Source organism: Mustelus asterias, chromosome 18, assembly GCF_964213995.1.
Source record: "Mustelus asterias chromosome 18, sMusAst1.hap1.1, whole genome shotgun sequence".
Taxonomy (NCBI): Eukaryota; Metazoa; Chordata; class Chondrichthyes; order Carcharhiniformes; family Triakidae; genus Mustelus; species Mustelus asterias.
This window is the reverse complement of record NC_135818.1, coordinates 20261870-20286172: the sequence shown is the minus strand read 5'-3', so window position 1 is coordinate 20286172 and position 24303 is coordinate 20261870. Positions and strand designations below refer to the sequence as shown.

General features: G+C 46.1%; 1 protein-coding gene across 4 annotated transcripts; it reads right to left on the bottom strand.

Annotated features, from left to right (window-relative positions):
• Positions 1 to 12: 12 nt before the first annotated feature.
• pigh (phosphatidylinositol glycan anchor biosynthesis, class H) lies at positions 13 to 23482 on the bottom strand. 4 transcript variants are annotated; one of them, XM_078233497.1, is made up of 5 exons: positions 23163 to 23474; positions 20861 to 21070; positions 14346 to 14429; positions 11023 to 11134; positions 13 to 264 (listed from the first exon to the last, which is right to left on the bottom strand). In XM_078233497.1, the coding sequence occupies exons 1-4, from the start codon at positions 23385 to 23387 to the stop codon at positions 11051 to 11053; spliced, it is 603 nt and encodes a 200-aa protein (XP_078089623.1). In that variant the 5' UTR covers positions 23388 to 23474; the 3' UTR covers positions 13 to 264; positions 11023 to 11050. The 4 variants fall into 4 exon arrangements, with proteins under 4 accessions (XP_078089623.1, XP_078089622.1, XP_078089624.1 ...); XM_078233496.1 differs by lacking the exon at positions 13 to 264 and adding an exon at positions 5909 to 6303 and having other exon boundaries at positions 23163 to 23473; XM_078233498.1 differs by lacking the exon at positions 13 to 264 and adding an exon at positions 8594 to 9649 and having other exon boundaries at positions 14346 to 14426; positions 23163 to 23482.
• Positions 23483 to 24303: the final 821 nt, after the last annotated feature.

Here is a 24303-nt window from a genome sequence, read left to right as displayed (position 1 = left end):
AAGTCTGATGGCAGCAGGGAAGAAGCTGTTCTTGAGTCGGTTGGTACATAAGCTCAGACTTTTGTATCTTTTTCCCGAAAGTCGAAGGAGGAAGAGAGAATGTCCGGGGTGCGTGGGGTCCTTAATTACGCTGGTAATGTTGACTTTTTTTATGCTGTCGTTTCATTGGCAGGGCCAGCATTTATTACCCATCCCCAACTGCCTCGGAAAGGTGATGGTGAGCCACGTTCTAGAACTTTGTTCACCCTTCACTTTTTAATTGTTCTTCCAATAACGAAATAAAAATTGAAACATACATACAGGTTTAATATAGAATTAGAAATATCATAAACTTCAAAAAAAAAGAAAAATCTATGGAATTTTATCATAATGGAGATGTTTGACATTCCACAAATAGAAAATTAGTCTTTCAGGGCCAGAGAGGTTATTCAGCATTCACTATGGCTTAAGTACAGCATTAAAAATCCAATTGCTCCTCATTGAACAAGGCTTAACTTCTGTGAAAAGCTGCAGTTCACATACTGTGGGTATACTCATTGCTGTTAAGGAGGGAGTTCCAGAATTTTATTTATTTTTATTAGTGTCACAAGTAGGCTTACATTAACATTGCAATGAAGTTACAGTGAAAATCTCCGAATCGCCACACTCCGGCGCCTGTTCGGGTACACTGAGGGAGACTTTAGCATAGCCAACGCACCTAACCAGCACCTCTTTCGGACTGTGGGAGGAAGCTAAGGTATCCAGAGGAAACCAGCGCAGACACGGGAAGAACGTGCAAACAGTGACCCAAGCTGGGAATCGAACCTGGGTCTCTGGCGCTGTGAGGCAGCAGTGCTAACCACTATGCCACTGCGCCGCCCACTGTGCCACCATGCGATTTTGATCCAGCCACAATGAAGGAACAGCGATAAAGTTGTATGGCAAGATGGTGTGTGACTTGAAATGGAACTCAGGGTATTCCCAAGCACCTGCTTCCCTTGCTCTTCGAGATGATAATGGTCATGGATTTGGGAGATGCTGCTGAAGTCTTGGTGAGTGGGCTGCTGAGTCCTGGATGGTGTCAAGCTGTTTCAAGTGTTGGTGGAATAGCTACTGGGAGTCAGTGAGTCACTTCCCATAGAACACACAAACTTGGTCCTATTATAGGTACAGTATTTATGTGATTGGTGCAGTTACATTTGTTGATGGTGGGGAGATTCAGTAATGATAATACCACTGAATGTCAAACAGGTCTTTCTCTCTGATTGGAAATTATTATTGTGCCTGACACTTTTGTGGCAAGAATGTTACATGCTGATTATTGGCCAAGACTGAATGTTTCCTGGTACTGTTGCATGCTTTGTTATTTGAGTAATTGTAAGTAGAACTGAACACTGCAATCATCCCTTGAGATGGAGGGAAGGTCACTAATGAAGCAGCTGAAAATGGCTGGGCCAAGGACACTGCCCTAAGGAAACTCTGCAGCAATGCCTGGGAGTGAGATGATTGGCCCACAACAACCTCAGCCATCTTCCTTTGTGCTAGATATGACTCCAATCAGTCTCCCCCCAATTTCCATTAACTTTAGTTTACTCGGGCTCCTTGAAGCCACTCTTGGACAAATGCTGCCTTGATGAGAAGGGAAGACACTCTCACCTGACCTCTGGCTTGAACCCCATTATGATTTTGAGGTTTGTAGTTAACTCGTCACTTTGAATTGACGCTGTTGCATTTCAAGCACCCACTCTAACAGTAATACCTATTACAGATCGTAACAGCAACTAATCACATAAAGCAGCCACTTTTATCATTCCCACTGGGAAGCACTGAGCGAAAGTGGTAACAACCAGAGGATTTCAGCACTTGCAGCGTGTAGCTCCCTTTGAGGGCAGCTCACAGATGGAAACGATCTGTAATAGGTCTTCAGAGGCAGAAGTCCCTTCACCAAAATCCCTTTATTTATAATTCCAATGGCAGTACACAGACAGCTATCAGTCAGCAGTCTACGTTCAGGAATGCCAGAGAAACTAACACTCAGTTAAATACAAGGAAAACACTCCCTCAATGGCCCATCAATTGACTCCTTAATCAGGGAGTTCATATTCCAATAGGCCAACCTCAATGGCATGATTACACGATCCACCCCACACAGATCCTCTCACCACTCCTGTATTATGTACCCACCACCTTTACATTAACAGCCAAATACTGACCCATCTTTGTCCATAGAAACATAGAAGATAGGAGTAGGAGTAGGCCATTTGGCCCTTTGAGTCTGCTCCGTCATTCATTATGATCATGGCTGATCATTCAACTCAATAGCCTAATTCCGCCTTCCTCCATATCATTTGATCCCTTTTGCCTCAAGAGCTTTATCTAACTCCTTCTTGAAAACATACAATGCTTTGGCCTCAACCGCTTTCTGTGGTCATGAATTCCATAGGCTTACCGCTCTCTGGGTGAAAGAATTTCTCATTTCTGTCCTAAAAGGTTTACCCCTTATCCTTGGACTGTGACCCCTGGTTCTGGCCACCCCTACCATCAGGAACGTCCTTCCTGCATCTACCCTATCTCGTCCAGTTAGAAATTTGTAGGTTTCTATGAGATTCCCCCTCATTCATCTGAACTCCAGCGAATAAAATCCTAACCAACTCAATTTCTCCTCATAAGTCAGTCCCACCATTCCAGGAATCAGTCTGGAAAACCTTTGCTGCACTCCCTCACGAGCAAGAACATCCTTCCTCAGATAAGGAGTCTAAAATTGCACACAATATTCTAGGTGTGGCCTCACCAAGGCCTTGTATAATTGCAGCAAGACATTCCTGCGCCTGTACTCGAATCCTTCGCTATGAAGACCAACATATCATTTGCCTCCTTTACTGCCTGCTGCACCTGCATGCTTACCTTCAGCAACTTGGGCGGCACGGTAGCACAGTGGTTAGCACTGCTGCTTCACAGCTCCAGGGTCCCGGGTTCGATTCCCGGCTCGGGTCACTGTCTGTGTGGAGTTTGCACATTCTCCTCGTGTCTGCGTGGGTTTCCTCCGGGTGCTCCGGTTTCCTCCCACAGTCCAAAGATGTGCGGATTAGGTTGATTGGCCAGGTTAAAAATTGTCCCTTAGAGTCCTGGGATGCATAGGTTAGAGGGATTAGAGGGTAAATATGTGGGGGTAGGGATTGTGGTCGGTGCAGACTCGATGGGCCGAATGGCCTTCTTCTGCACTGTAGGGTTTCTATGATTTCTATGATTTCTATGAACTGGTGTCGGACATCCAGGTCTCGTTGCACATTCCTCTCGCAATTTATAGCCATTCAGATAATAATCTGCCTTCCTGTTTCTGCTACCAAGTTGATAATCTCACATTTATCTACACTATACTGCATCTGCCATACATTTGCCCATTCGCTTAACTTGTTGGGGTGGCACGGTAGCACAATGGTTAGCATAGCTGCCTCACAGCACTAAGGTCCTGAGTTTGATTCCTTGCTTGGGTCTGTGCAGAGTTTGTATGTTCTCCTCGTATCTGCGTGGGTTTCCTTCGGGTGCTCCGGTTTCCTCCCACAGTCCGAAAGGCGTGCAGGTTAGGTGCATTGGCCATGCTAAATTCTCCTTCAGTGTACCCGAACAGGCGCTGGAGTGTAGGGGATTTTCACAGTAACTTCATTGCCATATTAATGTAATCCGACTTGTGACATTAATAAATAAACTTAAACTTGTCAAAATCACACTGAAGGATCTTTGCGTTATCCTCACAGCTCACCCTCCCATCCAGCTTTGAGTCATCTGCAAACTTGGAGATATTGCATTCGGTTCCCTCATCTAAATCATTAATATATAATGTGAATAGCCGGGGTCCTAGCACTGATCCCTGCGGTACCCCACTAGACACTGGCATTTGGAAAAAGATTTGTTTATTCCTACTCTTTGTTTCCTGTCTGCCAATCAGTTTTCTATCTCAATATACTATCCCAATCCCACGCATTTTAATCTTACATGCTAATCTCTTATGTGGGACTTTGTCAAAAGTCTTCTGAAAGTCCAAATAAACCACATCCATTGGCTCCCCTTCATCAACTCTGCTCATTTCCTTGAAGAATTCCAGTAATTTTCAAGCATGATTTCCCTTTTGGAAATCCATGCTGACTCTGTCCGGTTCTGCCACTATTTTCCGAGTTCTCTGCTATAAAATCCTTGATAATGGACTCTAGAATTTTCTCCCTTATCAACGTCAGGCTGACTGCTCTATAATTCCCTATTTTCTCTCTACCTCCTTTTTTAAATAGTGGGATTAAATTAGCTAACCTCCAATCTGTAGGAACTTTTTCAGAGTCTATAGAACCTTGGAAGATGACCACCAACACATCCACTATTTCTAGAGCCACTTCCTGAACTATGGGGTGTAGATTATCAGGCCCTGGGGATTTTACAACCCTCAATCCCATTGATTTCCTCCACACCATTTCTCTACTAATACTGATTTCCTTCAGTTCTTCCCTCTCACTAAACCCTCTGTTCCCCAACATCTTTGTGATCTACTAACCAATTATTCATCCTTTGTCACTCATAACTCCTCACCCATCTGTAGCGTAAGCCCTGCTGCTCACTTTACTATCCTTGCCCCATTCACCCATATTGCCATTCTGCCAATAGACACCCTGCCAAATGGCAACCTTCTCATCACCCACATTGTGACTCCCTGCTATCCTGACATCCATTTGTACCCAGATTCCAACATTTCACATCGGAAAGCAGGTGTTTTGGGTTTTAGAATAAACGAGAACCAATTGAGAATTTCCAGCTTCTCTATTTCACTTCAAAAATAAAACTGAGGATTACTGCTGTCTAGACATCAGGAACAGACTGGCTTTAGCGAGCTGGATGAAATGCCGGAACAAATTGAGCGTCTGGTTGCTTGTTTATGCACACTGAAGTTCTGCAGTCACTTTGTGTTTTTACGCTTTCAAAATCGCTAGAGAGGATTATTTTGCAGAGCCCCACATCAGCACAAACGCTACACACTAACTTCGAGACCGTGATCTCTCAGTACACCCTGGATGTTTCTTGGTCTCAATCACCACATGGTTCAGCAGCACCAGCTGGAGTTAGTAAATCTTTCAATGTTCACTCACTGGTCAACTTACAGCAGCCTACATTGGTCCCTTCCATTACCCTACTTAGAAATAACTGTGGGACTGAGCAAGTAGTCCAATACAATACTGGACACTGAATGAGGCATTAGGTGCAGGTCTCCAGAAAGAAATCCCTGTTGCTGATTATCAGCGTTGGATATCAGTTTGGTAATAACACTCCATTACTAAGCATTGAATTCCACTCGAGACTCAGTCACTAATTGCAGGTCGGCACTCCACTGCAGTGCAGCCTTTGGTTGAGACATTAAACCAAGACCCCTCTCAGCAGAACATAGATGATCCCATGATCCTATTTCAAATACGAGCCTGGGAGATCTCCCTGGTGTCCTGGCCAACATTTATCCCTTAACCAAGATCGCTAAAACAGATGATCAAGTCACTATCACATTGCTGCAAGCTGACTGGCTGCCGCATTTCCTAAATTACAATAGTAACTGCACTTAGAATCGTACAGGGCAGAAGAGGCCCTTCGGCCCATCGAGTCTGCACCATGGGGCGGGACTTTCTGGCTACATTCGCCCCAAAACCAGAAAATCCCACCTGAGGTCAATGGACCTTTTCATGGTCCATCTTTCACCTGCTACGATTCCTGTGGAGGGCGGAACGGGAAAATTCACCCCCTCACCTAATCCCATTTACCAGCACTTAGCCCCTCGTAGCCTCGAATATTATGAATTGCCAAGTGCTCATCCAAGTACTTTTAAAAGGATCTGAGGCGACTCACCTCCCAGCACCTCATTAGCTGTATAGTGTTTTGTCATGTGCCATGATTGTGAAAAGCGCTATACGAAGGCAAGTCTTTATTACTGCCACTGTGACAAAAAAACTTTCAGTGTGCTGCTCATTTAACTCTTCTACAATTAAAGCTTAACATTTAAGTATGTTGCCCATGTTGCGACCACTCCAAAGTCTTTCTTGATGAAGTGCCTCAAGGACAAAGATGTCGTTTCAAATGAGCGGTGACAGTAATTGGTGGTGAAGTGATGTTTGCTATGTGGTGGGACTATCTCCTTGAATTTATGAGAGCAGTTGGAAGTTCCCTCTTCTTCAAAGCCTTGCTGCCACAGTTAAGTTGCAGAAAAGTCCTTTGATTGCTTAGTTTTAGATAACTATTTTTAAAATGTGTTCTTTGATGACAAATTTCTGCAGCTTGGGCAATCGATCCAGGCTCCATCTGAAAGAGTAAATTCCACATCAATCCCTGACAGAGCAGGCTCTCTGCAATAGCATTTAACCTTTCAATTTTGTACTGAGCCCTGAAATCCGTGTCACACAAGTACAGGTTTTATTGGCCAGTCTTTTTTCTCCCCCACCTCTTCCTGCAAGTCAGTTCAGTGAGCACCAGCAGCCCTCAGGTATTTCCTCCAAATTCTCCAATCCTTCACAAATAAGCCTTGACACTACGGGTTGGTCACCAAGGGTTAGCACTGCTGCCTCACAGCGCCAGGGGCCCGGGTTCAATTCCGGCCCCGGGTCACTGTCTGTGTGGAGTTTGCGCGTTCACCCCGTGTCTGCGTGGGTTTCCTCCGGGTGTTCCGCTTTCCTCCCACAGTCCGAAAGATGCGCTCATTAGGTGTATTGGCCATGCTAAATTCTCCCTCAGTGTACTCGAACAGGCGCCGGAGTGTGGCGACGAGGGGATTTTCATAGTAACTTCATTGCAGTGTTAATGTAAGCTTACTTGTGGCATTAATAAATAAACTTTAAACTTATCTAACTTTCCTTTCCTCCTTTAAGATGCGCTTTAAAACCGAACACTCGAATGAAATTTGTTGGTCACCTTGCCCTGATATCACACATGTGGCTTGGTGTCCAATTTCTGTTGTTGGTGCCTTGGGATCTTTTATTCTGTCAAGGGTGCTGTATAAATATAAATTGTTGTTGTCACTTGACTTCAAAAGGCAGCATGGTGCAGCCCAATCTTATCCTCACTTGACATTTATTCAAGTGAAAATTCCACCAAATACTAATCCAGAGGAGGAATTTGTGAATTTTTTTTCCCCCTCTCTGGCCCTTTAGCATTACACTGCCTTGGCTAAAATCAGCTAACTTACCAGCAGACTGATTCTGGTTTGTGTGCCTTGGTTTCACACATACATAAAGAGCAGCAAGAAAGCTCAGGAAAGAATAGGGCCTAAAAAGAGACCAGAAAGTTAACCTGTGTGTGAGGCAGCTGAATTAGACATGGTTCTCAATGAATACTTTGCGCCTGGCTTCAGAAAAGAGGGGATCATTAAAAGTAGATTAATTGCCGGGCCGGTTAGAGAAGCAAGGGAGGAAATCGCAGAGGCTCGAACCATCATTTTTCAATCTCTGGCTGCAGGCCTCCTGGGGACTGCTGATGGTGCACCGTTACTATTAAGAGACTTTTAGATAAGTACATGGAACTTAGTAAGATAGAGGGTTATAGGTAAGCCTAGTAATCACTAAGGTAGGGACATGTTCGGCACAACTTTGTGGGCTGAAGGGCTTGTACTGTGCTGTAGTTTTTCTATGTTACTTAAAAAAGGAAAAGTAATTGCCCGCCAGTCAGCTTAGCCTCGGTGTTGAGCAAGTTATTGGAATAAATAGGATCCATAAAATAGAATCCCTATAGCGTAGGAGGTCATTCGGACCATCGAGTCTACACCGACAACAATCCCACGCAGGCCCTATCCACGTATTTACCCTGCTAATACCCCTGATGCTAAGGGGCAATTTAGCATGGCCAATCAATCTAACCCGCACATCTTTGGATTTTGGGAGGAAACCAGAGTACCCGGAGGAAACCCATGCAGTTACGGGGAGAATGTGCAAACTCCACACTTTTGGAGTGACAGTGACCCGAGGCTGGAATTGAACCCAGGTCCTGGCACTGCTAACCACTGTGCCACCGTGCTGTTCTGAAGGGCAGTATAAATCATCATGTGGAAAGGTACAGATTAATCAAGGACGGTCAGCACGGTTTTGTTAAGGAAAGATCATGTCTGAATAACTTGATAGAATTTTTCTGAGGAGGTAATAAGGAGGGTTCGATGATGGTGGCGTATCCGATGTAGGCGAGGTGAATTTTAGCAAGGCTTTTAACAAGTTCCAACATGGCAGACTGTTTATAGATAATTAAAAGCCTGCAGGGTCCATGAAAAAGTGGCAAGATCTAAAACTGGCTAAGTGGCAGGAAGGGTAATGGTGAACGGCTGTTCTTGGGCTGGAAGACTCTGGAGGTGCCAGGCCTTGTCCCAGGACCTTGCTTTTTTGTGGTATATATATCACTGACTTAGACTTAAACGTAGGGAGCACAATTAAGAAGATTGGAGGTGATACCCTGTGGCTGACAATGTGAAAGAAAGCTGTAGACTGTAGGAAGAAATCAATGGACTGGTTAGATGGGCAGAAGGGTGGCAAACGGAATTCAGTCTGGAGAAGTGGAGGACAAACAAGACAAGGGAATACACAATTAATGGTAGAATACTGAGACGTGTAGACAGAGGTGAAATTAACTTAAATTTAATACCGAAACGGTCGTATTGCAACCACTCCCTCTTCCCACCTCCACTCCTACACACTGAACTTCATGGATCCCTGTGCATGATGAGAAGAAATTATGAACAATGATTGAAACATCACTTTTACTCTTGATACGGAGTTGCCAGCGTTGGACTGGGGTGGGCACAGTAAGTAGTCTCACAACACCAGGTTAAAGTCCAACAGGTTTATTTGGTAGCACGAGCTTTCGGAGCGTTGCCCCTTCATCGGGTGAGTCTCATCATCTCTTCATCAGGTGGACGGAGGATGTAAAGACTTGGGAAGTCTTCTTCTCTCCAATATTTCAATGTGCGCATTAGCTAATCAAAGGAAAAGAGTTGTAGCCTCTGGAAAAGACGTGGAGAGCAGGATCTCAAAGGAAGGGAATTAGTATTCTTCTGTCGTTACTATGACCAATATTTTTAACCCTTTGAATACATGAGGATTGTCTCCCTGTGTCAGCAAGCAGAAGAATTTCACGCAGGTATGTTAATCCTTGAGCTGCAATTATTTCATGGTACAAAGGAGCATTCGGTGGAAATATCTTGGCTAGATTTTTGTCTGTATCACATAGGTGGGAATTACTGCAGGGAGGAAACTCAGCTGGGGAAATAGCCCCAGAAAAATCAAAGTCAATCTGATTCTCTGTTCATTAATTTAAATGATCTTAAAATTGGATGGAATGGTGATGGGTGTTTCATCTTCCAAGCCTGATTTTCCATTCTGCCCAATGTCCAGTGTTTGCTTCAGGAACAAGAGGTGCAGCCAAAAATCGACTTCATTTGATTCAGTGTATCATAATCAGCCCCTAAAGTATCTGAGTGAAAGATTCTGAAGGTATGTAGCCAGGGACTAGCTGTAAAATGAGTGTGTGAATGATGAGGTGTGAAGGGTCGAGAGGTCTTTAATCAGTCTTGGGTTGCGAGTTCTTCTACAAGGCTGCAGCAGCAAACAGCAACATTAACACGTCACATCTGTAGGAATCCTGCGCTGGAGCACAACTTGCCATCTTCCACCTGACAAGGAGTAAAAACCAAATGCTTCAGCCAATTTCTTACCGGTACGCCATATCAGACCATACCTGCTTAAAGTTTTAAAAGTTTATTTATTAGTGTCACAAGTAGGCTTACATTAACACTGCAATGAAGTTACTGTGAAAATCTCCTTGTCGCCACACTCCGGCGCCTGTTCAGGCACGCTGAGGAGAATTTAGCATGGCCAATGCACCTAACCAGCATGTCTTTTGGACTGTGGGAGGATACCGGGGCACCCGGAGGAAACGCATGCAGACACGGGGAGAACGTGCAGACTCTGCACAGAGAGTGACCCAAGCTGGGAATCGAACCCAGGTCCCTGGGGCTGTGAGGCAGCAGTGCTAACCCACTGTGCCACCGTGCTGCCTGCTCCTTTCACCTTTAAGTGTAGGGGATCAGAGGGACCTTGGACCACATGCCCACAGATCCCTGAAGGTGACAAGATAGGTAGATAAGATGGTTAAGAAGGCGCAAGGGATATATTCTTAACCGAGGCACAGAATATAAAAGCAGGGAGGTTACACAAGAGCTGTATGGAATACTAATTTGGCTATAGCTAGAGTACTGGGAAAAGTCCAAGAATGATGTGGTCACATTGGAGAAGGTACGGAGGAGATTTATGAGGATGTAGTCAGAAACGAAAAACATTAGTTATGAGGGGAGATTTAATTGAGATCTAATAATTTTTTCAGGAGTCTAGGTAGAGTGGTTAGGTAGGAACCATTTTCCTCAGAGAAAGATCAATAATCTGGGGCACAGATTTAAAGAAACTGGTTGGAGGATTAGAGTGGAGTTGAGAATTTTTTTTCACTCAATGAATGACGAGGATCTGGAACTCACTGCCTGAAAGATCGAAGGTAATACAAAGATTTACCCTGTAGATGGCAGTGAGAAAAGCTGTAGACAGCAGGAGGGTATCACTGGACTGGTGAGATGGGCAAAAAAGTGGCAAATAGAACTCAATCCTCATCGCACAGAATTTGGATCTGCGCAGGCTACAGGCCAAGAGCTGAAACCTGGGATTAAGCTGGATCGCTCTCTCTCAGCTGTCAAAGACAAAAAGAAACAAATGGTTTCCTCTGTACTATAAATTTCTGCAATTTTATGATTTGTCAGTATTTTTATTCAAAAAGCCATCAGGGGAGCAGAGAGAGAATTGGCAGAAATCCAAGCCCGAAGCAGTGGCCCTTCGCCAAGAGTTCCTGAAGACCCTCACAGCTGTTCAGATTGATGCAGCTTAGATTTGAAAATTGATGGGCGTTTGGTGAGTGAGGAAAAAGATCTCAAGCTATCGTTTTGCTGCAGCCTGACCCAGTGTCAACTGACAGCTGTACAGGAGAAGACTTGACAATTACCTGAAACACAAGACCATTCCTTGACTGTTCACTGTTCCGCCTGCGTCCGTTGCAGGATTTCCTGGCAGCTTCTGTACACCTGGGACAAACAGTCCAGACGTGGTTTGGCACTCTTGAAATAGAAAGTTGGGTGATGTTAAAAATGAAGTGATTTCCTTCCTCTTCCCCCCCAAGCCCCCTGTGATGACAATTAGCTGCACTTATTCAACAAGAGGGAATCGCACTGGCTTTTTGGAACTCGAGTGAACCATTTTCTCCTCATTAGATGTGGTTTCAACTTTGCTGGCACATCAGCCAATCGCGTCCTTACACAATGATCAAATCCTTCCCTGTCAAAACTAGTCTTTTACAATTTTGATATTTGTGTACAGATGTGGTGCTCAGAATTTAGACTGTCGGTCATCATATTCCATTGGCCACAGCTCTCCGAGAGAGAGAGAGAAGTGCATCAGCAAATATGCCAGCCTCAAATATTTGCAAACCTGATCAATTGCTCCCTTTTCCCCTATTTAACCTGCCCCCTTTCCCACATGCGCTTTCAGGATGAAATTCTTCTTTGGTTCCCTCCCCTAATTATTCATGCGAGCCCTCATTTCCCACATATACAGGTCAAGTAGACTTTATCCAAAACCCTCATGGCCAATTGCAGTTCAAATTCAGGTACTTTTGGTTTTCAGATACCACGTATAGAATTTCACTACAATACTGAGCAAAGATGTGCAGGTTAACATCGACACAAGAAGAATGAGGAGGCCATTCGGCCCTTCAGGCCAGCTCTGCCATTCATTATGATCATAGTTGATCATCAAATTCAATATCCTGATCTCCCCCTCCCCCCAATACCCCCATATTCCTTGATCCATTTAGGTCAGGTGGATTAGCCATGCCAAATTGCCCTTTAGTGTCCAAAGATGTGGTTAGGGGGATTAGCGGGGTAAATACGTAGGGTTACAGGGATAGGGCCTGGGTAAGATGCTCTGTCAGAGAGTTGGTGCAGACTCGATGAGCTGAATGGCCTCCTTTTGCACTGTAGGGACATTATGATTATGATGCAGTTATATAAGACCCTCGTCAGACCCCACTTGGAGTACTGTGCTCAGTTCTGGTCGCCTCACTATAGGAAGGGTGTGGAAAAGATTGAAAGGGTGCAGAGGAGATTTACAAGGATGTTGCCTGGATTGAGTGGCATGCCTTATGAGGATAGGCTGAGGGAGCTCGGTCTTTTCTCCTTGGAGAGATGAAGGATGAGAGGAGACCTAATAGAGGTGTATAAGATGTTGAGAGGCATAGATCGAGTGGACTCTCAGAGGCTTTTTTCCAGGGTGGAAATGGCTGCTACGAGAGGACACAGGTTTAAGGTGCTAGGGGGTAGGTACAGGGGAGATGTTAGGGGTAAGTTTTTCACACAGAGGGTGGTGGGCGAGTGGAATCGGCTGCCGTCAGTGGTGGTGGAGGCGAACTCAATAGGGTCTTTTAAGAGACTCCTGGATGAATACATGGAACTTAATAGGATGGAGGGTTATAGGTAGGCCTAGAAGGTAGGGATGTGTTCGGCAGAACTTGTGGGCCGAAGGGCCTGTTTGTGCGGTAGTTTTTCTATGTTTCTATGAATCGCCTAAGCTTAGGCTAGCTCGAGCCTAAAGTAAATGAAATGGCTAGAAAGTCAGATGTATGATTGAATAATAAATACAGGATACCTGTAATAAGTTTTTTTTAAAAAACATGTTCACCAAAAACACCGCAAGGGAAACAGTGCAGACGAACAACTGGACTTCCACGCTAAAGATCAATAAGCTTCAGGTTTCTGGGAGGGTTCAATTTTCAGATTTGCAGATAAAGGATACTCGAGCTGTATGAGAAAATCACAATGGTCTTCCTCAGTAATGTTGGAAAGTACTGGAAATGTAACATCAGCACCTCGAACACACTGCCTGGAGTGGTGCTGAGCGCCACAATCCCCAAGATCCGTGGTCTGACCCTTGTGCTGTGCTGAGTGTATCTCAGCCAGGCTGAGTGAGAACAGGATGGGGCTCAGCTATGATGTTTCACGCTTCTGAGTTAGAAGGTTGAGGGTTCATGCCCTGTGCCAGAGCTCTGAGCACAAAATCTATGCTGACACTCCAGTGCAGTTAATTGGGGAATGTTGTACTGCAGGAGGTCCTTTGTTTTAGCTGTGACATTAAACCGAGGCACTGTTTTCCCTCGCAGGTAAATATAAAACATCCTACAGCACTATTTAAAGAATAATGGAGGTGGGGGGGCTGAAATCATGAAGATCATTTATAAAAATACAAGTTATTTCCTCTTTGATTGAACAGTCCACCAACATTCATCTGCAAAGTTCACCAGTGAATAGTGTCCAATTGGACAGTGCTGTGTGATCACAGCTAGAGCTGTGTGCAGTTTTAGGGACAGGACGGTGGAGGAGGAATCCCACCACGGTTCCCCATTTTTGTTTGGTAAACCAGCAACCGCGCCCCCCTCCCAATGGACAGAGGTACAGCCACACCCGGTTGCAACCCCCTTCACAGCTCAGCAGCCACCAATGCTCACATTGTGGGCTTACAACGATTCAGCACTTGGGTAAGGCATGGGAGAGATAGATGTCAGTACCTCGTGGATCTGTAGCCCAGCAAGAGGGAGGAGGGTTGGGGAAATACCTCACGGCACAGTGGTTAGCACTGCTGCCTCACAGCGCCAGGGACCCGGGTTCGATTCCCAGCTCAGGTCACTGTCTGTGCGGAGATTGCACGTTCTGCCCATATCTGCGCGGGTTTTCTCCGGGTGCTCCAGTTTCTTCCCACAGTCTGAAAGACGGGCTGGTTAGGTGGATTGACCATGCTAAATTCTCCCTCAGTGTACCCGAACAGGCGCCAGAGTGTGGTGACTCGGGGATTTTCACAGTACCTTCTTTGCAGTGTTAATGTAAGCCTATTTCCATAGAATCCCTACAGTGCAAAAGGAGGCCATTCAGCCCATCGAGAGCACTGACCACAATCCCACCCAGGCCCTATTCCTGTAACTTCTCATATTTACCCCTGACACGAGGGTTGATTTAGAACAATCAATCAACCTAACCTGCATATCTTTGGACCGTGGGAGCAATTTGTGGCACTAATAAATAAAGTTTAAAAACTTCACAGACAAATCAACTCAGAGGAGTTTCGCCTGAATTTATTACAAGGCCAGTATGATGGATGTTGGTGCTACAGGATTGCAGTGGGTGGGATGGGGGGGGGGGTGAGAAGGGAGGAGAGCAAGGAAACAGAGAGGGATACATCAGTCACACTCACTCACAACCTTTTGATCTTACTGTGTTTTACCTGGAACACTGGTACCACCTCTGACACTCCTCTGGGGTTCCCGGGGTCTATCAAGAGTATACACAGGTAGTAGATAACTTTCTGCTGCAAGGAAGAAGAAACAAAAGATCTTATACAATAGGCTTCCTGGCTTTGCACAAATTTTCTCCCAGCCTCTCTCAAACACAAACATCCTCTGGAACTGTTACAGTCTGTCTGGTGAAGGTATTCCCACAGTTGTTCCAACTGCATCCATCCAGACAAGTGAAGAGCATTTTAGTATAACATGAACTATGTCTCATAGGTAACGGGGAAGCTTGGAGAATTGGAAGGTTAGTCACGTATGTGACACTGAATACCTGCTCTGGTAACCATGGCATTTATTTAGCTGCTCCAGTTGAGTTTCTGCTCAATGGTAACCCCCAGTGGTAAGGGAAATTGCCAATGGTAATAGCACTGAATGTCGGGGAGATATGGTTAGCCATTCTCTTGTGTAAGGGAATCCGTGTCTTTAAATTTAACTTGTAATTTTTGAGTAGACCCTATCTCAACCGAAAAGGGCAAAAAGGGAACAGAATAGATAAACATAGAAATGAAACGGACTTTCCAAGTTTCAAAAGAAACAAAAGCAAACTAAAACTTCTGGAAAATTGAACCTAGATGAAAGATATAGAAGAACACAGAGCTATCCACGCTGGGCAGTAGCAGTTGGTCTAATGGTGCAGAGCCAGCAAACTATAGAAGGTAGAGTCCATGTACAGAGGCTGAGGCTGCAGCAGGCTCTGTTACTGGAAGATAAAATTGGTGGATCTACACCATTCAGACCAGTTGAGCTGGCTCTGCAGACGTGTACCATTTATGGTAAAGTCTGTGCCCGTGGAACTCAGGTTAGGTGTGTGCTCCTGTTAGCTGGGAATCATGATGTGGAGATGCCGGCGTTGGACTGGGGTGAACACAATAAGAAGTCTCACAACACCAGGTTAAAGTCCAACAGGTTTATTTGGCAGCACTAACTTTCGGAATCTCTAGCTTTCGGAGACTCTGAAAGCTAGTGCTGCCAAATAAACCTGTTGGACTTTAACCTGGTGTTGAGACTTCTTACTGAGCTGGGAATCAGACAGCTCCTAGAGGATCAAAGCTGCAATTCTTCATGTTTGGAGGAGTTTATGGCGGGGTGTTATCACTAAAATCTGAGGGGATTGCTGAGCCAATTTAGAAGAACTATCTTAATTGTATCTACCATTTAATGTGCAATTTTTGGTTGTATTTGCCTGTTATTTCATGTTTAACTAATGTTCATTCTAGATGTTAGACTATTGGATAGATGGTGCTTCTTGTTTGTTTTGCTAACTCTTGTATAGTAAAAGATAACTATTGTTCTAAATCATGCAATTTTGTTACTTAATTTGACAGAGGGTCATCTGGACTCGAAACCTCAGCTCTTTTCTCTCCTGACAGATGCTGCCAGACCTGCTGAGATTTTCCAGCGTTTTCTCTTTTGGGAACTTCATTCATTTAGTAAACTACTGCCATTTTGAACTTTGTCTACTTTTTAAAAAAGTTACTGGTCTCCACCCAGATCGCAATACTTGTTAGAGATGTCCATGCATGGCACAAATTGTTACTTGCCACATAGAAAGTGTTGTTCAGGTCTTGCTGCTTACGGGCATAGAGTGCTTCAGTGTCTGAGGAATGAAGAATGGAACTGAACACAATACAATCATCAGCAAACACACCCACTTCTGACCATATAATGGAGGGAAGGTCACTGACAAACCTGCTGAAGGTAGTGGGGCCTCTGACACTGTTGTGAGGAACTCCTGCAGTGATGTCTGGGGCTAAGATAATTGGCCTCCAACAACAACTGTAACTTTTAATTTATATAGTAGCTTTAATGAAATAAAAAAACCCAAAGTACTTTTCCCAGGATGCTTTACAGGAACATTACCAAACAAAATTTCATCAACCATCTTCCTTTGTCCTAGGTATCACTCCAACCACCTATGCAACTCCCTGCTACACCAATTTCATCAGGATTCCTTAGTGCCACACTTGGTTGAATCCCACCTGGTATCTGGGGCTGTCACCACTCTGGAGTTCCATTCTTTCTACCATATTTAGACCAAGGCCTTGCTGTAGGAGGTCTTGTGGCACAGTGGTAGCATCCCTACCTCTGGACCAGAAGCTCCAGGTTCAAGTCCAATGCCAGGAATTGTTGGCCACGGAAGAAGTGTTCAACGGGCTGATAAGCAGCTCAGGAATCCTTCCGCCACTTCCCCACTAATCCTCAAAAGGGGGAAAAGTATGTCTGTGAAGATACGCTATAAAATTAAAGACTATGCCTCCGTGAGGATGCTGCCAGATTTCTAATCTCCCTTCCGGGAGCGGCAAGGTCAGAATGATCGTTCACTATCAATTCTGATGAAACATTTCCCTCCACAGAGTGTTTCCAGCAGCTGCTGTATTTTAGGATGATAAAGCACAGAATGAGGAAACTTGGCCCACCATACATGTGTCAGCTTTTGCAAAGAGCTATCCCTTTCCCATAGCCTGGCTAGTTTCTCCTTTTCCAGTATTTATCCTTTTGTTTTCATCCCACCCCCAGCCCAGTAAATCTTCCTCTCTGCAGTTTTCACATTTTTCCTTTTCAAATCACCCACCATTGTACTCTCTGCAGATCTTTCCCTTTTGCCCGTTTGACTTTTTTAAAGCTTTAAACAGTTTGGGTTTGTACTCGCTGGAGTTTAGAAGGGTGAGTGGGGATCTGGCCGAAGTATATAAAATTTTAAAAGTGATTGATAAAGTAAATGTAGACCAAATGTTTCCTCTCATGGGGCAATCTAGAACAAGAGGTCACAGGTATAGGTTGAGAGGCAGTAGATTTAAAACTGAGATGAGGAGGAACTACTCGCGGAGGGTGGTGAATTTGTGGAACTCGCTGCCCCATAGCGCGGTGGATCATTAAATGGTTTCAAGAAGGAGATAGATATATTTCTAATTAAAAACGGGAAAGAGGGGTTTGGGGAACAGGTGGGGAGGTGGATTTGAGACCAGGGAGAGATCAGCCACGAACTGATTGAATGGCGGAGCAGCTCGAAGCGTTGAATTTGCCGACTTCTGCTCCTAATTCCGAATAATGTGTTAAAAATCTGTTTTCACCTCCTACACTGTTCTGTTTCGGTTTTGACACTCTGACAAGGCGTTCTTTTCCAGACTACCCCCCTCCCCTGTCCCATCTGTCACCTCCTCTCACCTCTAGCTCCAGCTTCCAGGGGCCTCTCTTCCAACTACTCACTCCACCCCCAATCTTTTTCAATGAAGAATCATATATTCACTTAATCATGTAAAAAAATGTACATCCTTAAAAAAATATACATCTTTCAACAGCTTTAAACGATATATTTTATTTTAATATTTATTTACTTTTCATATTCTTTCATGTCGCAATTTAAAAATGGCAATTCAAAGGCATTTGCATCAATTTAAATCCCTGTAGATTTAGAGGCAAAATACTGTCGATGCTGATGATCTGAAATTAAAACAGAAACACTGCGGTGGATTTTCCGCTCCCGTTTTCAGCGGGCGGGAACGGTGGCAGAGGCAGAAAATCCAACGGAAATGCCCAAATGTCTTTTATGCTATTGGGATTTCCTGTTCCAATTGTCCCTGGCCCCCCCCCCCCCCGCCCCCCCCCCCCCCCCCCCCCCCCCCCCCCCCCCCCCCCCCCCCCCCCCCCCCCCCCCCCCCCCCCCCCCCCCCCCCCCCCCACCCCCCCCCCCCCGCCCCCCCCCCCCGCCCCCCCCCCCCACCCCCCCCCCCCCCCCCCCCCCCCCCCCCCCCCCCCCCCCCCCCCCCGCCCCCCGCCCCCCCCCCCCCACCGCCCCCCCCCCCCCCGCCCCGCCCCCCCCCCTCCCCCCCCCCCTCCCCCCCCTCCCCTCCCCCCCCCCCCCTCCCCCCCCTCCCCTCCCCCCCTCCCCCCCTCCCTCCCCCCCCCCCTCCCCCCCCCTCCTTCCCCCCCCCTCCCCCCCCTCCCTCCCCACCCCCTCCCCACCCCCTCCCTCCCTCCCCCCCCCCCCTCCCTCCCTCCCCCCCCCCCCCCTCCCTCCCTCCCTCCCCCCCCCCCCCCCTCCCTCCCTCCCCCCCCCCCACTCCCCCAATTACGTGATGGGGTTCCTGCCATGAAAGATTGAGAACCCCCATTACCATGTATGTTAATATTATAGTAAGAAGTCTCACAACACCAGGTTAAAGTCCAACAGGTTTATTTGGTAGCAAATACCATAAGCTTTCGGAGCAATGCTCCTTCGTCAGATGGAGTGGTCTCTGTTCTCAAACAGGGCACAGACACCTCATGTTAATATTATTAACAGGCTTCCCCACTCCATTATCCCTCCCACATTAGCGGGGTTTGCAACAGCTTTTGACAAACGGGGACCTGGCGAAGGGAAGAGGGGTGCTTTTCTGAATGGAAGGCTGTGACTAGCGGTGTTCCACAGGGATCAGTTCTGGGACCTTCGTCGTTCATGGTATATATAAATGATTTGGAAGAAAATGTAGGATTAGTAAGTTCACAGACGACACAAAAATTGGTGGAGTTGCAGATAGTGAAGAGGATTGTCAGAGGATACAGCAAGATATTGGAGACTTGGGCGCAGAAATGGCAGATGGAGTTTAATCCAGACAAGTGTAAGCGAATGCATTTTGGAAGGTCCAATGGAATGTAGGAATTATAATTTAAGGGGCAACTAGCTGAATACATGAATAGGATGGGAATGGAAGGATACGGATTCTGTCAGTGCATACGGTTTTAGTTTAGGCAGACATGATTGGCGCAGGCTTGGACGGCCGAAAGGCTTGTTCCTGTACTTTTCTTTCTTCTTTGGAACATGCCAGGGACACACAGGTAAGTACAGCCTCCAGAAGGAAGAGAATGTACTGTAACCAAATTTGCAGATGACACAAAAATAGGTGGAAAAGCAAGTTACGAGAGGAACACTGCCAGTTTACAAAGTGATATTGATTGGTCAAGTAAGTAGGCAAAAGAGTTGGCAAATGGGGTATATTGTGGGAAAATGTGAAGCTGTTCATTTTAGAAGAGAGAACAAAAGAATGAGTATTATTTAAATGGAGAAAACCTGCAAAAAGCTGCAATACAAAGAGTATTGGGGGTACTTGTACACAAAACACACAGAAAGCCAACACAGAGGTGCAGCAGGTAATCAGGAAGGCTAATGGAATGTTGGCCCTGATTTCAAAGGAGTTGGAGTTTATGAGTAGGGAAGTCTTGTTGCAGCTGTACAACGAACTTGTGAGACCACGTCGAGAGCACTGTGAATAGTTTTGGTCCCTTTGTTTCAGGAAAGATATTATTTCATTGGAGGCAGTTGAAAGAAGGTTCACTAGGATGATTCCCAGTATGGAGGGATTGTCTTGTGAGGAAAGATTAAAAAGGTTGGGATTCTACTCATTGGAATTTAGAAGAATGAGGGGTGATATCAGTGAAACATAGAGGATCCTCAAGATGTTTGACAGGGTAAATGCCGAGAGGATGTTTCCCCTCATGGGAGAGTCTAGGATCAGATGACACAGTCTCAGAATAAAGGCGCACCAATTTAAGACCAAGATGAGGATGAATTTCTTCTCTCAGAGGGTTGTGAGTCTTTGGAACTCCTTGCCACAGAGAGCTGTGGGGCAGAGTCCTTGTGTATATTTAAGGCTGAGATAGATAGATTTGTGATCAGTAAGGGAATCAAGGGTTAAATGGAAAGAGCAGGAAAGTGGACATGAGGAATGTTGGATCAGCCATGATCCTATTGCATATTGGAGCAGGCTTGAGGGGCTGAATGGTCTACTGCTGGTCCTATTTCTTATGGTCTTATTATGGTCTGGGGGAGAGGATCATGCCTGGGCAGGACCCTGGTAGTGCCTGGGCACAGTGCCAGGGAGGGAAGGGGGTATCCCCTGTCTGTAGGGGCATCCTTTTTTCTTATTTCCATTCTGTTTACATTGGGGTGCTGTTTTCAAAGGGCCTCCCCATCTCTTAAAAGCTGATGTTGCTGGCAGGGTGTCACGTCGTGGGACCTTTTGACCAAGTGTCAAAAACATGGTGGGAAAAGCCAGCAGTGGAGCCAGCGAGCTCCGCACTTCCTTTCCTGCCCGAGTTGAGACTTAGTCAAAAAATTAGGAAATTCTGCCATGTCTCCTGCCAAGGTAATATATCCGTGCAAGCTGGCTGCCAATTCCCGCCTGTGCATGCACAGAAATCCAATAATGTTACTGCCGGAGCCTGCAGCCTGGAACTCGGAATAGCTGAACAGGGAGGGAAGCATTTGCAGGTGGGAAACTAAAATCTTTTCCTCAACTACTTTTTCTGGTAGCGAATTCCACAGGCTCACCACTCTCTGGTTTATCCCATATCCTTAGACTGTGACCCCTGGTTCTGGGCTGTCCCACCATTTTTAGATGCTGTAGTTGGAGTTTCTCTGTAGTTGAGAGTATTGGTAAATTAAGGAATCAATACTCTTTGCCTCACTTACCATGTAGATGGCTTCGTTGATCACGATATCTTTCACCTTTTTCATCTCGATGAACCTCACATTCTCTCTGCCCGAGGCATACAAAGTGTTCATCTGGACTCCAATCGAACCTATAATCAGCACTGACTCCTGATCAATTTTAAATAAATGGAGGTGCAGGATCATTCCCAGGAGAGTCACGATGATGGAAGCTGAGAGCACTGAAGTGTTCTGCAAGAAACCAATCCCAATATCAAATGTCAGATCAGTTTCTGCCACCTGTCCATAAAGCAAACTTCAGCTCTGCTCCAATAAGGAAAACAGAGCACGTGGAAATACTCATCAGACCATTTCCCAGTTCTGACGAAAGGTCACAGAACTAGAACGTTGGGTGGCATTTTCTTCTGGTCCTGTCATTCTCAGCGGGAATGGCTTGGGTAAAGTGCTCTTTCAGAGAGTCAGTGCAGACCCGATGGGCTGAATTGAAGTTTATAGGAACAGGCAAGAGAGTGGTGTTAAGGCCACAATCAGATTAGCCGTGATCTTACTGAATGAAGGAATAGGTTTGATGAGGCAGCACGGTGGCAAGCACTGCTGCCTCACAGCGCCAGGGACCCGGATCAATTCCGGCCTCGGGTCACTGTCTGTGTGGAGTTTGCACATTCTCCCCGCGTCTGCGTGGGTTTCCTCCGGGTGCTCCGGTTTCCTCCCACAGTCCAAAGATGTGCGGGTTAGGTTGATTGGCAATGCTAAATTGACTCTAGTGTCAGGGGGATTAGCAGGGTAAATATGTGGGGTTACAGGAATAGGGTCTGGGTGGGATCGTGGTCGTTGCAACTCAATGGGCCGAATGGCCTCCTTCTGCACTGTAGGGATTCCATGAGACAAAAGGCTTACTCCTGCTACTAATCTATGATCTTATGACTCTGCTTTAAAAAGGATATAACATTAACAATTCTCCAATTCTGTGGCACCGCCGCTGTATTTGAGATTGGAAGATTGCGGTCATTGCCTCCGCAATGTCCCCACCTCCACCCCTCAACATTGATGGATAATTCCTGTTGATTTGTCCAAGTATAGCCAGCCTATCTGATATTGCCTCTTGATCATTGTTTGGTCTACCCAATATCTCAATTACCTCTCCTTTCACTATGACTTTGGCAGCATCTTCTTCCTTGATAAGAACAGATGCAAAGTACATCCATGGTTACCTCAGCCATGCTGTCTGTCTCTATGTTAGCGTTGGGCAACCTGCGGCCCAGGGGCCACATGCTATGCATCTGAGTTCTGAGTGTGGCCCACAAGACATTTTGTTGACCATTGCCCACGCAGTGTCGATACATTCCACTGATTTCTGTCCGCATCATATTTTTTTCTTACCAACATGACTGAAGTGATTCACACGTAAAGCAAGGGCGGGTGAAGTGAGGTGCGTGCTGATTGCTCACAACATTGACTGTGAGAACCGTGCGCTCCCTCTGCATCTAAAGTGTCAATATTTCTTTTTGTTTTTACCATTTAAAATTGATGACAGTTCTATTAATATATAAATGATTCTGCATTTTCTGTAACTCGTTGTGAAATATTCAGCGTGTATTAAATATATTTAATCTTATTCATGGGGTTAGTGAACACGGTGACACAGTGGTTAGCACTGCTGCCTCACAGCAAGAGTTTTAACAACACCAGGTTCAAGTCCAACAGGTTTATTTGGTAGCACAGTGCCTCACACCGCCAGGGACCTGGGTATGATTCCTGATTTGGGTCACTGTCTGTGCGGAGTCTGCATGTTCTCTCCGTGTCTGCGTGGGTTTCCAACGGGTGCTCCGGTTTCCTCCCACATCCAAAAATGTATTGGCCATGCTAAATTGCCCCTTGGTGTCGGGGGGAAAGGGGGGTAGCTAATGTGAATGCATGGGGTTATGGGGATAGGGCCTGGATGGGATTGTGGTCGGTACAGACTCGATGGGCAGAATGGTCTTCTTCTGCACTGTAGGATTCAATGACTCTATGAAGCCTGATTTCAATCTTGGGGCTCACTGAGATGAAGGAGGGCCACTCATGCGACACATTCACCAGCCCAGGCTGCCCATCACTGCGCTGTGCCCTCCTTTCTGTGTTGAGAAACTTGAGATTTTGCCCTCAGGTGCCCACTTGCTGAGATTCCTCCAGCCAATACGCAGGCGCAGTGTAAGCCCCGCCCATTAAAAGGGGCGGGTCCACCAGGTAATGACTGACAGGCCCGAGGACCAATCAGGCTCCACGTCCCTGTGTTGAGCCCAGCCAATCAGCAGCGAACGCGGGTCTCTTCTCTCCCCCTCACCTGAGTGACGGTAAAGATGGCGTAAGCGAGCAGCCAAACGGCGGCGGTGTAGACCAGCACCGAGCGGAGCGACAGCTTCGGGGAGATGATCGTGAACTCGCGGCACAGCGGGGAGTGATAGCTTGGCTCCAAGATGATGCCGCGGCCGTTTATGTCCTTGAAATTCGGCGCCATCTTGTCCCAGCGGCGCTGATGACGGCTGCCGCATGCTCGGGGTGACGTCATGGCACCGGCCAGCGTCACATCACGTGACGGCAGCGGCTTGTCAGTGGGATTTAAAGGGACAGTCCACCCCCTTGACCAAGCACCCAGGGGGCAGCCCATCTTCAAGCTAAGAGAGACTGTCATTATGGCAACATGAGAAGCCCTACCACTGTTGTTAGCTTAAGGTCAGTGTCAGAGAAGGTACTAAGATCTCCACACCTGATTATTTGCAGCATTTTCTGTAGACTTGTTTTTAAAGTTTATTTATTAGTGTCACAAGTAAGACTTACATTAACACTGCAATGAAGTTACTGTGAAAATCCCCTAGTTGCCACACTCCGGCGCCTGTTCGGGTACACTGAGGGAGGATTTAGCATGGCCAATGCACCAAACCAGCACGTCTTTCGAACTGTGGGAGGAAACCGGAGGAAATCCACACAGGGCGAACATGCAAAATTCACACAGACAGTGACCCCAGGCTGGGAATTGAACCCAGGTCCCTGGCGCTGTGAGGCAGCAGTGCTAACCACTGCACTATCATGCCGCCACGTTTTTGCCTTGTAAGATGCTAGAATCCTTGTTAAAAGATCAGATAATAAAGTGATGGAAAATATAATTTAAAAATAGCAGATTCCAAAAGGAAGGTGATACTAAGCAAGCCTTCTGGATTTTTTAAAAGAAATAACAAAGGGTTGTGGTATGCATAGATTTTTAGAAAGTCTGCATTAATGTATCATTTCATGATTAAGTTAGGGTGTACGTGGTGACCTGTTGTAGTTTCATCAGATGGTGGCACAGTGGTTAGCACTGCTGCCTCACAGCGCCAGGGACCCGGGTTTGAATCCTGGCTTGTGTCACTGTCTGTGCAGAGTCTGCACGTTCTCCCCGTGTCCGCATGAGTTTCCTCCGGGTGCTCCGATTTCCTCCCACAGTCCCA

Coding starts and splice junctions, on each gene's coding strand:
- pigh (XM_078233497.1), bottom strand. CDS start 23,387: ATGACGTCACCCCGAGCATGCGGCAGCCGTCATCAGCGCCGCTGGGAC. Junction 21,071..23,162: donor CCATCTTTACCGTCACTCAG/GTGAGGGGGAGA, acceptor GGTTTCTTGCAG/AACACTTCAGTGCTCTCAGC. Junction 14,430..20,860: donor TCAACGAAGCCATCTACATG/GTAAGTGAGGCA, acceptor TCTTCCTTGCAG/CAGAAAGTTATCTACTACCT.